The sequence below is a fragment of the Triticum aestivum genome, chromosome 3D, assembly GCF_018294505.1.
Source record: "Triticum aestivum cultivar Chinese Spring chromosome 3D, IWGSC CS RefSeq v2.1, whole genome shotgun sequence".
NCBI classification, from domain to species: Eukaryota; Viridiplantae; Streptophyta; class Magnoliopsida; order Poales; family Poaceae; genus Triticum; species Triticum aestivum.
Window position 1 is genome coordinate 349,824,594 of NC_057802.1, and position 15,791 is coordinate 349,840,384.

Here is a 15,791-nt window from a genome sequence, read left to right on the forward strand (position 1 = left end):
GTCCTCTCGGTAAGTTGGTTGTCCATTGTCGTTGCCAATGCTGCCACCTACCGGCCACGCTCCACCACCTTTTTGCCTACTACTCACTCATGTTTTGCCGTGTCCATTAGGCAGTGCTCAAGATCGATCGACGAACTCAATTTTCTACTCCAGAATTGTTTACTGTGCCAGACGGAGTGTCCAAGTGTCTCGGACTAGAATGCCCTGAGACAGTTATTTTCTTTCGAGTGATGGTTGGTGACACTCACGAGTGACACCACACAATCTCTCTCTCGCGGGAACACACCACACAATCTCGACAGCTTTCGAGACTGAAACCAATTGAATAATCATCATGCTTTTCATCTGATCTTGAAAGTCAATAACCAGTGTCTTTACGAAAAAATCGGCGCCGCGAGCACGGTGTTTTGCATCCGAAAGGCAAGATAGGCCAATGGTACGCACATCGCATGTATCTAGTACTGAAATTAGATTCATGGAACTAAGAAGTAAAAAAACCTCTTTTTTTTAAACACCACCTCATATATTAATTAACCAAAGGACCTTGTTACAATCGTTCATTATAGAATTCACCACACAGGGAATCCATCCGCTCTCCTATCAAAACTAAACTTAGCTATTAGATGGGCCACCTCATTAGCCGAACGCGTAATCTTTGAAACTCTGAAGCTATCCATTAGCTTAGAGATACTCTATGCTTCCTTCTTCAGATTGTGCAGAGCTGATCTAGCATCAAATTCATTTACAAAAATCGCCGCAACAAAAGCACACAGTCAGTCTCTAAAAGTCGCCGCAACAAAACCTCTTTTCTTTTGCGGGATTTAAGACGTAAAAGCTCAATAGAGGGAGAATTCTACCCCCGTTGATGTGCAATGTTCATGATTCCTTGCCACCAAGCTTCTCAATGGGATCACCGGGGACCCGATGAAGCATGCTTGTGGCCTTCGACAAGGCAACGTGTTGTCCCCCTTGCTCTTCGTTCTCGTCATCGACCCGTTGCACCATATTTTGAGCAAGGCCACCTACACCCTCTTGGTGGTCGACTAGCAGGCATCCAAGCTTCTTTTTGTACGCCGATGATGCGGTTGTTTTCTGTGCAAGGAAGATGTCCAGTTCCTCACCACTATGCTTGCCTCATTCGGGGAGGCCACGGGCTTGGTGACCACTGCGCTAAGATTCTGGTTGTGCCGATCTGATGTGAGGACTTTGATCTTGATGACGTATTGCAGTCTTTCCTGACATGCCGCTCTTTCTTCCCCATCCGGTATCTTGGTTTACCGCTTGCGATCAGAAGGTTGAGGAGGGTCCACTTGCGACACTTAGAAGGTAAAGTTGCCGAGAAACTTGCACGATGGAGGGGGATGCATGTTGGTAATGCAGGTCGAATGACCCTTGTCAAAGCGGTCCTCACGGCTGTGGCCATCTACCATCTTACACCGCTTGACCTTCCGGTGTAGGTGCTTATGAAGATTGACTCCTTGCGGCGCGCCTATTTTTGGGCTGGCTCAGACAAGGTGTCTGGTGGCAAGTGTAAAATCAATTGGGAGCTAGACTGCAAGCCTGAGGAATTTGGGGGCCTCGAAATTCTTAACCTAGGGAAGTTCGCGGATAGATTCAACGTAGAGGATGGCCCAATTGCGATCAATGCCCTCTTTGTAGCCAAGTGCAGGAATCGGCGGCCCACATCCTCTTCAAGTGTCGGTTCACAACTCGCGTTTGGAAGGAGGTGTTCTCATGGTTGGATCTTCAAGTTGACACGACAAATTGTCATAGCTTTCCTACAGTTAAAGCTTTGTGGAAAGGAATCATCAACATTACACATCAAAGAAAGGCTCTCCCATCCTTGATCCACCTTGTTGTATGGGAGATTTGGAAGGAAAGAAATGTGCGCGTCTTTAGAAATAAAGCGGCACCGGTGGCTATGATTGTTAGCCTTATTAAGGACGAGGCATCGCTTTGGGCTATTGCAGGTGCCAAGCATTTGAGTAATGTAATGTCACGAGAGTAATTAGTTAGCGTTGTGTCACGTACGGTGTGTATCTCACAAACTTCTCTCTTAATCAATGAAAATGGCAAGTCTTTTACCTTGTTTAAAAAAAAAGGTACATACCTTAACAAACCAGTTACCAATCCAAGCACCGAGCAGCAGAAATATAGGAGAATTCTCCCCCGTTGATTTCCTCTATAAAAGAAAAAAAGGTACACCTTCCATAGGTCCATGAAGAGCATATGCTTCTTAAGTACTCCCTTCACTTTTATAAGATGTTTCGTATATTTTGATATAAACTACATACAAAATAAAATGAGTGAACAAATACATCCGATTTTATAATAGTGAACAGAGGGAGTAATAAATAGTCAGACAGGAAACCAGGCAACCGAAAAGAGTTGACAGAAACTTGTCATATAGGAATATTTTTAAACTTATATCAGAAACGAAATAGCAAGTCCGCATGTGACAAAGGATCACATGCAAACACAAATACCAAGCACAGCCGCTTTGTGCTTTCTGCAGCATGCCGTCTAGTAATTCATGTCCTAGATAATTTGGCTTGCATCTATTACCAGGCACGGGCAACCTAGCCAAAAATGCACACTGCAGCTTTCGTCTTTGTATTTGCACGCTCAGGAGCTTGAAAATGTCAGAACGAAACTTGTGCACTGAGCTGAACACGGTTATAGCATTTGCGTCTGATGAAACCTTCAGTTAAAAACAGAAATCGAAACCTTCTACACATAAGCAACAGTTATGCATATACAGTACAATACAAAATGAGGACACCAATTATTTGGATGTACAGCAACGGCGTCAAGGCTGGTGACTCTGAACTTCATATAGGGTAGTATGCTAGGAGCCAGCAGTTTTACTGGCTCTCACATCAGAGGCCCAGACTTTGGGTTGGGAAACAAAGAAAGCCCAGTCCTCTCATCATGGAAATGACTTGCCAGGTTAGCTGAGTTGTTGGCGTTCAGGCCGGGATTCGACATGTCCATACAATCACTGAATGGGTCGAAGAAATCTGAGTACCTCACATTGGCTACCGGTATCTCTGGCAGAGAGTTGAAAATCCCATCAAACATCTCGTAATTCTCATCAGCTTGTGGCACAAAGGCAGAGATGTCAGCTGGTGGTGGGATTAGAGACACATAGTCATCAACTTCTGGAATTGGCAGAATGGAAGAGATATGCTCGTGGAATTGTGGCAAAGAAGCAACTAGATCATCTCCCGCCTTCTTTGCTCGGATGACCTTTGCATGACACAAAGCAGCATACAGTAAGCAACTACCGACTGCGTGCCAAAATGACTAAAATGCTTAATAACCAGGAAGAAAGATTAAGTACAAATCGGTTTTTGTCATCGTCTTTGTATATCATGATGAAGTCTCCCACTCGAAGGTTATGGGTTCGGACATAATCCCCTGGGATGTTTAAGAGAGGGAGAAAAATGTAAGAACTTGATCCACAAGTGCATCAGAATAAATATGATGAAAATAAAGGTATTCACCAGTATTCTCAAGTACATACATCCTGCTCTTGTTGTTTGGCCAGTATCTGTACAGAGATAATAAACTGTGTCATTGTAGTGGATATGCTAGACCAAATTAAACATAAATGCAGGGATGTCACTGGAACTAAGAACATTCGTAACATGATTCATATTCACATGTCATACTTCTGATGGTTTTAGAGAAAACTACCTTATTTGATACAATTCATTTCTTGTTACACATGGCAGAGTATTAAAATAAATTACCACCATCATAATCATGCCATCATGCTTCTTTCACAGGAAGTTCGTCAATTTTATGGCTGAGATAGTAAAAGTGAGGTACAACAAAGATCATATGGGTACTGTAGCTCATAGCAGCAAACATTAACGCAAAAAAGAAAAACAATTTGTCCAACCTGTACTTGAATGTCCACAGTTGTGCATTTAGCAAATCATGCATACGTAGACTTCTACCATCCTTTGATGTCAGAATTGGGAGGTAAGCCTCCGACTCTTTCTGTGCAAAGAGTGTCGGAGACAAGTGTCAACAATTAGAGAGCATGGACTATGATGGTAAAATGAAGTGTGTAAAAGCTGTTTAAATAAGAACTCACCTTCGGGAGAACAATTCTCCCAAGCTGGCTTATGTCACTATTACGGAGCTCCTTCTGCAGAATAACTCGCAACCCAGCCACTTGATGCTACACAAACATTGTAGAATCTTTTAATACAATGCACTAGTTTGATTAACACTGTTTCCTTTTCTAAAAAAAATACTTCCTATATGTTTTGCATAAATCTTACATTTGGATCTAGAGAAACTCTATTTAAATCCAGCTCATTTACCTATCACAAAAATACGAATTCATTTAGAGAGCAGGTAGAAAAAAAATTAAGTACCACATTAGATGTGACTGTTTCTAAGTTGAAACGGAAATTCTTATTTCTAAGTCAATGATCCTGAGCATTGATGCTTCAACCAATGGAAAATAAATAGCTGCAAATTGTAGATTGTGTACAATTTAGTCAATGTAGAAATGATTATCTTAAGCTGGTGACAAATGTGTAAATAGCAAGTGTCTTAAATTGTACTACAAATGCCCTCTTACACCAGTTCTGTCCATCATAGTAGTAATATAAATGATGCTACGTTCACACAGTTTCTCGCCTCTTAAACTGCTTAAGAACAGCACAGATAATTTTCCTAGCTTCTGTTCAAAATATAAGATAAATCACATTACAAAGTCCAAATCAAACATGAAAACATAACTAGCACCTGAAAATTGCATTAAGCTCAAAAGAAGTTACTTGGGGCCATTAAGGTTCAAGAACCCCAGTCCCAAGAAACACTGCTACATTCATACCAGATGATCTACCAGTCCTTCCAGTCAGCACACTGGTACACAAGTACACATAATGTATCAGCTAGTATATACTGCTTGACATAATTACTGCTGTGGCCCATGCTCAATGCTATGGAAAAAAAAGCCAAAAGATTCTGAAATGAAAAATTCAATTAACATGTGCTGCTATTTCCTGCGATTATTGTGCTGCAGTAAGCTACTAGAGAAAGCACATGTATGGACAATTCCTACAAACTTTGCAGCACCTCCTGGAAATAGCAATAACACGACATTTGTGGACACAGTAAATGTGCAATGCACATAACAACATTGACAAAAGAAAGTGAGTATGTGAAGGACTAAATCATGCACTTGTAGCTAATATTTAGTGTGGACTACTGTAATATATATAACCACACAAGTGTTCTTGTTTTTTCTTTTCAAAAAGAGGGGAAAGACCCTCGGCCTCTGCGCCGAGTGATGCACACAGCCAGGCAAGTGTCTTGTTACCCTTGCACATAACTACACTGACATCATGATAATACGAACCGCTAAGTGTTCTTGTTACACTGAAACTGCAAGATGGAACCGCTAAGTGTTCTTGTTACACTGAAACTGCAAGATGGGGCCTACAGGACATATTCTATCCATGTGCCACATAAGACACGACAGAACATGAGTTCCCAAATCTTACTCTGATTATTAGTTCCCAAACATGGATAATTAGTACTATATGATGAGTTAATGACTGACCAAAACTACAGTGAACGGACCATCGACGTCGTAGATCCGACAGAGAAGTACAATAATCACCCCTTACCATAACCTGTAGCCTAGCGCCACTAACGACAACAATCGAGGAAAAAAATCAATTGATCACATTCACACCTAAGCACACACCCGTACGCTAGGTGGGTGAAATCTGATCGTGGAATTCAAAAGAACACCTGCAAAGATCCCCTAGACTCGCAACAATGCACTAATCAAATCGGCAATCGGGCAGATCAGAGCCCCCAATCAACCACAAACGTCAACACCTAGAGGCGCCTCGATCGCTGTCCATCAATCAAAAACTCAAAATCCGGGACCAGGAGGAGGAAGGAACAACGATCGCCCCCCTCTTGCCCCTGGGCCTCCAGCCCACCGCACCGCCCCGCCACCACGGCCCACCACCTCCGCGGAGATCCCATATATACGGAGGATCAACCACCTACGCGCACGGTCGGACGTGGCCATGAATTCCGAGGCACTCACTGGTCGGATCGCCGGCATCCACCGGACGCCGCCGCGGGGCCCGCGCCCGCCGGACCTCCGCTTCCGGGTGACCAGCTGCGGCCGGTACTCGCCGATTCCGTCGCCGGAGGAGGAGGAGGCGGTGGACGCGGAGGGGGAGCGGCGCTTGCTGCTGCTGCTGCTGCTGATGGCGGCCATGCCGGCGGGCCGGGAGGAGGAGGAGGAGGAGGTCAAGGCGGAGGATTCGGCGGCTAGGGTTGGGGCAGCGCGGGGCGCATTTATGGGCGGGATGGGTGGGCGGGCGGAGAGTCGGAGACGGGGGCGCGGTGCCAAGTGGCGGGCGAGCTCTGAAATGGGCGCAGGTGGGGAGCCAGCGCCCGACGGGGCGATGCCGAGGGCGCGCGGGCGCGGCCAACCGCGCGGGCGCAAGGTGGCAGGCGCCGGGTGGGAGGCGCGGGGAGGCCGCTCCTGGCGTTTTTTCCGCATGGGGATTCCCCGCGGGGTTCGAGGCGAATGGCTGGCTCCCTTGTGAGTTTTGAAATCCGGGGGCCGCCTGGTTTGGGTTCCGCGTTTCGCACTCTGGCCCTTGCCCCTTGCGCTCGCCCGTGGTGGTTGGCTCACTCATCACTGCCGCCCCGCCCCCGCGCGAGCTCTGCTCGTTCACTGGTCGTAGGCTGCGGTGGAGCTTGAAGAGTGGAGGAGGTTCGCCAAAAATAGCCCTGTGGGAGTAGACACTCTTTTATGGCAAGAAATTTGTGACATGCACGAGGTTAACGGCGCTGTATAACGCAGGTGCCTGCTTCACTTTGACCATGTGCTTCATACATGGCCAAACGGACCGGCCCGGCACGGCACGGCCCGGCCCATCGTAATCGTGCCTGGCCCGGCACGGCCCGCCAGGGCACGATTACTATACGGGCCGTGCCGTGCTGGCCCGCGTGCTGCGCCCCAGGCCCAGGCACGGCCCAGTTAGTAAATGGGCCGCCACGTTGGCCCTTTAGCACGGTGGGCTGCGTATTTTCAGCCTGTTATTTGACGCACGGAGCGTTTTTAGCCTATTTTTATATGTTGGGCCATATATAGATGTATAAAAAAAATAAAAAAACGTAATCGGGTCGTGCCGTGTCGGCCCGCGTGCCGGGCCCGACCCGTTTAGACCGTGTCGTGCCTGTCCCAAGGCGGGCCGTGCCGGCGTGCTCATGGTGATAATCTCTTGCATGTGTCAATTTAGCCTAAGCATCTGCACCGCATTGAAACTCCCCTCTCGTGAGGGTTCTCTCTCTTCCCCACGATGCTTGTCACCCCTGTGGAGATTTCCACCCCTCTACCATCTCCGACCGCCACGGCTAGCCAGGATCTCTGATCCACAGCTTGAGCGGTCAGGGGGGAGGATTTTAGGGTTCGCTTGCTCGCAGAACACAGGTTTTTTGGGCAAGAGGTAAGATGAATGGATCGGCATCAGACTCAGGATCTGGCTCAGCCGAAAGCGATCTTGAGGCGATGATGTAGGAGCTTGGACTTGATGAAAATGACCTGGTTGATGTAGTTGTGTAAGACGATGATCTGCCAGAAGAAGCAACCCGGTGGATGGCGGTTGCACCTATACACATAGACAGACCCTATAACCAGTATTGGTTCTACAAAAATATGATGGTTGCTTGAGATCTGGCGCGGGAGATAAAGATCTAGTCGCTCAACGACAACCTTTACACGCTGCAGTTTTCATGCCTTGATGACTGGGAACGTGTGATGGATGAAGGTCCCTTGAAGTTCAAGGGAAAAGCCGTGGTGACCGCGTTGTATGATGGTTTCATTAGACTGACAACAATTGCACTGGGCAAGGTAGACATGTGCATCCAGATACATGATATACCAGATAGTTTCTTCCACTTGATCAAGTCATTTGCTTCAACAGTAGGGGAATTCATCTACACCGAGCCTAAATCTCAAGACTTTGAGGGCAACTTTTTCAGAGTTCACACGATGGTAGATGTCACAAAACCCCTAAAGAATGTTGTCTCACACGTTCTCAAGAAGGAGCATGGAATTTTCAGAGTTAAATACGAGAGGGCGGGCTCCCCTGTAGGATCCCGCCTAGCGCGATGAGTCTTCTCTGCTGGAACTGTCGCGGGGCTGGCAAACTGATATCTCCTTTTATTGATCCGGTATTGGAACAAGAAAGTGTATTCTGCACCTATTTCCCTAGAGGTGACCCTGGGTATCGAACCCACGAGAGGAAGACTCCCTTGAAGCAATGGTCTCTAGCAAGCTTTTGCCAAATCCAGCTTTTGAACGGATCAGCAAGTAAATTGTGATTCAACACTTATAATAAAAAGAAGGTACAGTGTTAAGGTCTTAATGCTTACAACCATGTATTGGTGTTGGGAAAAAATGATATTAGTTTGTGCTCGGGAAGTCACCCATCAAGAGGTGCTTGCTTCGCATCGGAGTGGGGGATGTGTCCAAATTACATCTTGACCGGCACGAGTCCTGCATCAAGAACTAGTTGTCCTACCGAAGGCCCTATCCGTCTCGCGGGGTTGCCCCGATAATTAAGATAATAATATCAGACAAAAGCATTTGGTGTTTAATTACTACACCTCATGAATCCATAAGCATATGATCCATGTTACCCTACTTAACCTTATTGTCACCGATGTTCGGTATAATACTTCATGGTCCCCTTGCTCCTAGCCTCACCGGTGCTCAATCTCCATGATCCTGGGTACTTGCAGGGATGAAGATCGCGGTCAAGGTAAGAGATACTTCACGAAACAATTTTATTTCACACATACGAGACGTTGTGTCAAAGACTTCCATTGATCCCTTCACTAAATACCTGGGGTGGCAAGGCTCATGCGTCACCCCATACCTTACCGAACTACTCACACATGGAGATCAGATCGCGTGAAGAAATCATTGAAGAACACATATTGGGATTGATTGATTGCAATATGTCTTACAATACATGCCTTGTGCGATGCACGATTACAAGTATGAACTAGATGAGAGGGCACTATGGTGGTGGAGATGGCTATGGAGGTGAAAATGGCGGCGGCTAGGGTTTGTGGATGATGATGAATGGGTTGTGGCTGTGCTCGACGCTCCTCTTCCCCCCCCCCTTTTGTTGACATTTCGACGAGGTCTCCTTTTATGAAAGTTGTTCAGGTGGACGACCCGCCTCGGTTTCCACACCAAACAACCACTCATGCGAGCGCGTGCGATCACATGGAACGCCGCTGGTGGCCTTGCCTCCTAGTGACTTATTTCTTCTCCATTTTCCTTCCTTTCCTTTCTCCCACGTGATCTCTTCCATTTTTAGCCTGTTTCCTATGGAAAAAATATCAAAGAGAGGATTTGTGGAAACCTTTGCATTCATTAGTCATTAGTGGCAATATCGAAGCGAATATCTCTGTTTTAATGAAATAATTCGGTTTAAACAAGGTTGAAATGAGTGTAAAAATATCACTCATCAACTCCCCAAGCTTAAACTTGATCGTCCTCGAGCAACATAGAGAGAAATCTGAAGCACAAGGAACTCAATTGTTTAAACTGAAATAACGAGAAGGTTTTGCTTCACTTACGATCAGTATGCCTAGATAGCCCTTCGCTTCTTGACCTGAAAACTTATTATAGATATAGCGGTCGCATGGTTATAGTGCAAGTGTTAGTGGATCAAAGATAATCAACACAAGGTTCTTGATCTACTAGATAAAACAACTTTGCAACACTTCATTTCATTTAATCTAGACAATACTTTCTTGCCGGGAATGCACGGAAGAGTTTCTTAAGATGGAGCCACGAAAACATAAGTTAGGGAGTAGAAAGCATGTAGTAAAACATGATGCTCAAGTGCTCCTAAGCACACCCGCAATTGTTTCCTCCTCTAATCTCTTAAAACTTTGTTTCAATCATTGTTTACTAGAACTTTCATTGTCACATGAATGAGATTATGCCAAATAAGTGATCATGCATAGGTTTTCGCTGTGGTTTAATGTTTGGGAACTATGGACCTTTAGCAATAATGTCTCTTTTGAGATCTTTTGATCAGTCCCCTTTATTTACCACATACACATCCATTCAAGAGAAAGTCAAATAATATTCGTTTGTAGTGTTGCCACTACATACGGTAACAAACTCTTAGTCGAAATCCGAGCTATCGCTTTTGGTGGATCGTTCATTGGCCAGCAGAGTCCTCAACATCACATCTAGAAGGGTGATGAAGCCACATTTACACACGTAAACGCGTATATAGTAGCAAAGACCATGGCACCAGCCGGAGTCTGTAACACCATGTTGAGATATACAACACAGATTTTTGGCATAATCTCACCCACCTTTCAACTAAGTTCCTCCAGACAATTTAATCCACAAGTGCAATCAAGTCTATTAAAATTAACAACATGGGGTTGAGCATGTTAAACATCGCTTCCAGTACAATTTCTCAACTCCCAAGTCTTGAAAGACTTTCTCTTGTGCAAAGTTATACTTGGTTAATTTCGTTTCATTTTGAAACTGTCCCAAGGCAAGTCTTAGTTGTCCAAATTAAAGAAAACAAAGGCTACAAAATAATTTCAGCTACTAGAGCAAAACCTTTGTATCAACTATCAAGACTCACTCCCATCTACACATATCACACATACAACTACTACATTTACTCTAGGTATCCAAGTGCAAAAGACGGGGTTCGTAGGACATACCTTCACGGTTGTGAATTTACACACTTCTCTTCCTTACTCTTGCATTCGTCATTGTCCTGGCATAGATCAACTCCTTTGAAAACAAAATGCAAATGAACTACAAGGGGCGAAATAAGAACAACGGCAAAGCAAAGCTTATTCTATTTTTTGGTTTTTGAAAACTAACTTGCAACCGAAAAATTGCAAAGGCAAAAGCAAAGTGTTGGAACAAGCGAATACGAGTGTTTTGATGCTCCTCGAGCTTAAGTACAATCTCATTACAACTTATTCAAATACCGCCACATCTTGATGTAGAAGTGGAATGATAACCTCCCCCAAGCTTAGGCTGTTCACTATGATAACTCACAAGTATAGGGGATCAGTTGTAGCCTCTTTCGATAAGTAAGAGTGTCGAACCCAACGAGGAGCTAAAGGTAGAACAAATATTCCCTCAAGTTCTATCGACCACCGATACAACTCTACGCACGCTTAACGTTCGCTTTACCTAGAACATGTATGAAACTAGAAGTACTTTGTAGGTGTTGTAGGAATAGGTTTGCAAGATAATAAAGAACACGTAAATAAAAGATAGGGGTTGTTTAGATAAAGAAACAACTAAGTTAATTTTAGTAGAGAGCTTTTTGTCACAAGAAAATTATTTGTCCCTAGGCAATCGATAACTAGACCGGTAATCATAATTGCAATTTTATATGAGGGAGAGGCATAAGCTAACATACTTTCTCTTCTTGGATCATATGCACTTATGATTGGAACTCTAGCAAACATCCGTAACTACTAAAGATCATTAAGGTAAAACCCAACAATAGCATTAAAGTATCAAGTCCTCTTTATTCCCATACACCATAACCCACTTATCTGTGTTTGTGTTTCTATCACTCATGCAACGCAGACAATAAGCAAACCATGAACATATTGCAAACTCTACAGCGGGGATCCCTCATGCTTGCGCGACACGAAGAGCACCATAGGACAGCACCAATAATAAAACATGCAACTCAAACCAATCACGATCATCAATGAACCCATAGGACAAAACGGATCTACTCAAACATCATAGGATAGCCATACATCATTGGGAAATAATATATAGCGTGGAGCACCATGTTTAAGTAGAGATTACAATGGGGAGCAGGGGTGTTACACCGCTGCATAGAGGGGGAGAGATTTGGTGATGACGGCGGCGAAGTTGTTGGTGTAGATCGCCGTCACGATGATGGCCCCGGCGGCGTTCTAGTGACACCGGGAGAGAGAGGGGGAGAGAGCCCCCCTTCTTCTTCTTCTTCCTTGACCTCCCCCCTAGATGGGAGAAGGGTTTCCCCTCTGGTCCTTGGCCTCCATGGTGGCGGAGGGGCGGGAGTCCCTCCGAGATTGGATCTCTCTCTTTGTTTCCTTCTGTTTCTGCGCTCCCATATTTTGACCTTTCACCGTTTCTTAAATTCGCGGAGATCCATAACTCCGATTGGGCTGAACTTTTAACACGATTTTTACCCGGATATTAGCTTTCTTGCGGAGCAATAAGGGCATTAACCGCCTTACAGGGTGGCCACAAGGGCCCAGGACGCGCCCCCTGCCTTGTGGCCCCCTCGGGCTGATGGAAATATGCCCTAGAGACAATAATAAAATGGTTATTGTTATATTTCTAAATCATGATGAAGGTTTATTATTCATGCTAGAATTGTATTGATCGGAAACTTAAATACATGTGTGAATGCATAAACAAATACTATGTCCCTAGTGAGCCTCTACTAGACTAGCTCGTTGATCAAAGATGGTTAAGGTTTCCTAACCATGGACATGAGTTGTCATTTGATAACGGGATCACATCATTAGGAGAATGATGTGATGGACAAGACCCATCCGTTAGCTTAGCATAATGATCGTTAAGTTTTATTGCTATTGCTTTCTTCATGTCAAATACTTATTCCTATGCAACTCCCGGATACCGAAGGAATACCTTGTGTGCTATCAAACGTCACAACGTAACTGGGTGATCATAAAGATGCTCTACAGGTATCTCCGAAGGTGTTTGTTGAGTTGGCATAGATCAAGACTAGGATTTGTCACTCCGAGTATCGGAGAGGTATCTCTGGGCCCTCTCGGTAATACACATCATAAGTTTGCAAGCAAACGACTAAGGAGTTGGTCACGAGGTGATGTATTATGGAACGAGTAAAGAGACTTGCCGGTAACGAGATTGAACTAGGTATGAAGATACCGACGATCGAATCTCGGGCAAGTAACATACTGATGGACAAAGGGAATTACGTATGTTGTCATTACGGTTCGACCGATAAAGATCTTTGTAGAATATGTAGGAGCCAATATGGGCATCCAGGTTCCGCTATTGGTTATTTACCGGAGGGTTGTCTCGGTCATGTCTACATAGTTCTCGAACCCGTAGGGTCCGCACGCTTAACGTTCAATGTCGATTTGGTATTATATGAGTTTTGTGGTTTGGTGACCAAATGTTGTTCGGAGTCCCGGATGTGATCACTGACATGAGGAGGAGCTCCAGAATGGTCTGGAGGTAAATATTGATATATAGGATGATGCTATTTGGTCTCCGGAATGGTTTTGGAATGCACCGAAAAGTTATAGGAATACCAGAAGGGGTTCCGGAGGCACCGGGAGAGTATTGGGCCTTAGTGGGCCAAGCAGAGGTGAACACACCAGCCCACATGGGCTGGTGCGCCCCCCTTATGGCAGCCGCACCTAATACATGGAAAAGAGGGGGCGCCACCCCCTCTTACCATATCCCGGAGAAGGGAGGAAGGAAAGAAGGGGGCGCCTCCCCCCTTTCCTTCCCCCTTGTGCCATTATTTGGCAGGGGGGACGCACCAAAGGGAGATGCCCTTGAAGGAAATATGACCTAGAGGCAATAATAAATTGATCATTTATATTTCCTTATATCATGATAAATGTTTATTATTCATGCTAGAATTGTATTAACTGGAAACTTAGTACATGTGTGAATACATAGACAAACTAAGTGTCACTAGTATGCCTCTACTTGACTAGCTCGTTGGATCAAAGATGGTTAAGTTTCCTAGCCATAGACATGAGTTGTCATTTGATTAACGAGATCACATCATTAGTGAATGATGTGATTGACTTGACCCATTCTGTTAGCTTAGCACTTCATCGTTTAGTATGTTGCTATTGCTTTCTTCATGACTTATACATGTTCCTATGACTATGAGATTATGCAACTCCCGGGTACCGTTGGAACACTTTGTGTGCTACCAAACGTCACAACGTAACTGGGTGATTATAAAGGTGCTCTACAGGTGTCTCCGAAAGTACTTGTTGAGTTGGCATAGATCAAGATTAGGATTTGTCACTCCAATTGTCGGAGAGGTCCCAGTAAAAAAAAATTGTCGCAGAGGTATCTCTGGGCCCTCTCGGTGATGCACATCACTATAAGCCTTGCAAGCATTGTGACTAATGAGTTAGTTACGGGATGATGCATTACGGAATGAGTAAAGAGACTTGCCGGTAACGAGAATGAACTAGGTATTGAGATACCGATGATCAAATCTCGGGCAAGTAACATACCGATGACAAAGGGACAACGTATGTTGTTATGCGGTTTGACCGATAAAGATCTTCGTAGAATATGTGGGAGCTAATATGAGCATCTAGGTTCCACTATTGGTTATTAACCAAATACGTGTCTCGATCATGTCTACATAGTTCTCGAAGCCGTAGGGTCCGCACGCTTAAAGTTCGGTGACGATCGTGTTATGAGTTTTTGTGTTTTGATGTACCGAAGGTAGTTCGGAGTCCCGGATATGATCACGGACATGACGAGGAGTCTCGAAATGGTCGAGACATCAAGATCGATATATTGGACGACTATATTTGGACACTGGAATGGTTCCAGGTGAGATCGGGATAATACCGGAGCACCGGGAGGTTATCGGAACCCCCTAGGAGGTATATGGGCCTTATTAGGCTTTAGTGGAAAGGAGGGGAAAGGAGCAAGGGAGAGGGCGCCCCCAAGCCGAATTTGAATTGGGAGGGGGTCGCCCCCCTTTCCTTCCCCCCTCCTTCCTCTTCCTTCCCTCTCCTACTCCAAGTTGGAAGGGGGCAATCCTACTCCTGGTGGGAGTAGGACTCCCCATGGCGCGCCCTAGAGAGGGCCGGCCCTCCCCCTCCTCCACTCCTTTATATACGGGGGCTGGGGGGCACCTCTAGACACACAAGTTGATCATTGATCTCTTCCAGCCGTGTGCGGTGCCCCCCTCCACCATAATCCACCTCGGTCATATCGTAGCGGTGCTTAGGCGAAGCCCTGCGTCGGTAGCAACATCATCACCATCATCACGCCGTCATGCTGACGGAACTCTCCCTCGAAGCTCTGCTGGATCGGAGTTCGTGGGATGTCATCGAGCTGAACGTGTGCAGATCCTGGAGGTGCCGTGCGTTTGGTACTTGATCGGTTGGATCGCGAAGACGTTCGACTACATCAACCGCGTCAACTGACGCTTCCGCTTTCGGTCTACGAGGGCACGTAGACGTCACTCTCCCCTCTCGTTGCTATGCATCACCATGATATTGCGTGTGCGTAGGTGCAAATTTTTGAAATTACTACGTTCCCCAGCAGTGGTATCAGAGCCAGGTTATGCGTAGATGTTTATGCACGAGTAGAACACAAGTGAGTTGTGGGCGATACAAGTCATACTGATTACCAGCATGTCTTACTTTGATTCGGCGGTATTGTTGGATGAAGCGGCCCGGACCGACATTACGCGTGCGCTTACGCGAGACTGGTTCTACCGCCGTGCTTTGCACACAGGTGGCTAGCGGGTGTCAGTTTCTCCAACTTTAGTTGAATCGAGTGTGGCTACGCCCGGTCCTTGTTGAAGGTTAAAATAGCACATACTTGTCGACATATCGTTGTGGTTTTGATGCGTAGGTAAGAATGGTTCTTGCTTAGCCCGTAGCAACGACGTAAAACTTGCAACAACAAAGTAGAGGACGTCTAACTTGTTTTTGCAGGGCATGTTGTGATGTGATATGGT

The 15,791-nt window shown here is 45.4% G+C and overlaps 1 protein-coding gene across 2 annotated transcripts; it reads right to left on the reverse strand.

The window, feature by feature from the left end:
• Window positions 1-2,303: 2,303 nt before the first annotated feature.
• On the reverse strand, window positions 2,304-6,692 carry LOC123078817 (B3 domain-containing protein LFL1). 2 transcript variants are annotated; one of them, XM_044501441.1, is made up of 7 exons: window positions 6,089-6,692; window positions 4,296-4,337; window positions 4,106-4,192; window positions 3,908-4,008; window positions 3,507-3,553; window positions 3,344-3,420; window positions 2,304-3,249 (listed from the first exon to the last, which is right to left on the reverse strand). In XM_044501441.1, the coding sequence occupies exons 1-7, from the start codon at window positions 6,551-6,553 to the stop codon at window positions 2,875-2,877; spliced, it is 1,194 nt and encodes a 397-aa protein (XP_044357376.1). In that variant the 5' UTR covers window positions 6,554-6,692; the 3' UTR covers window positions 2,304-2,874. The 2 variants fall into 2 exon arrangements, with proteins under 2 accessions (XP_044357376.1, XP_044357377.1); XM_044501442.1 differs by lacking the exon at window positions 4,296-4,337.
• Between the last annotated feature and the right edge of the window lie 9,099 nt (window positions 6,693-15,791).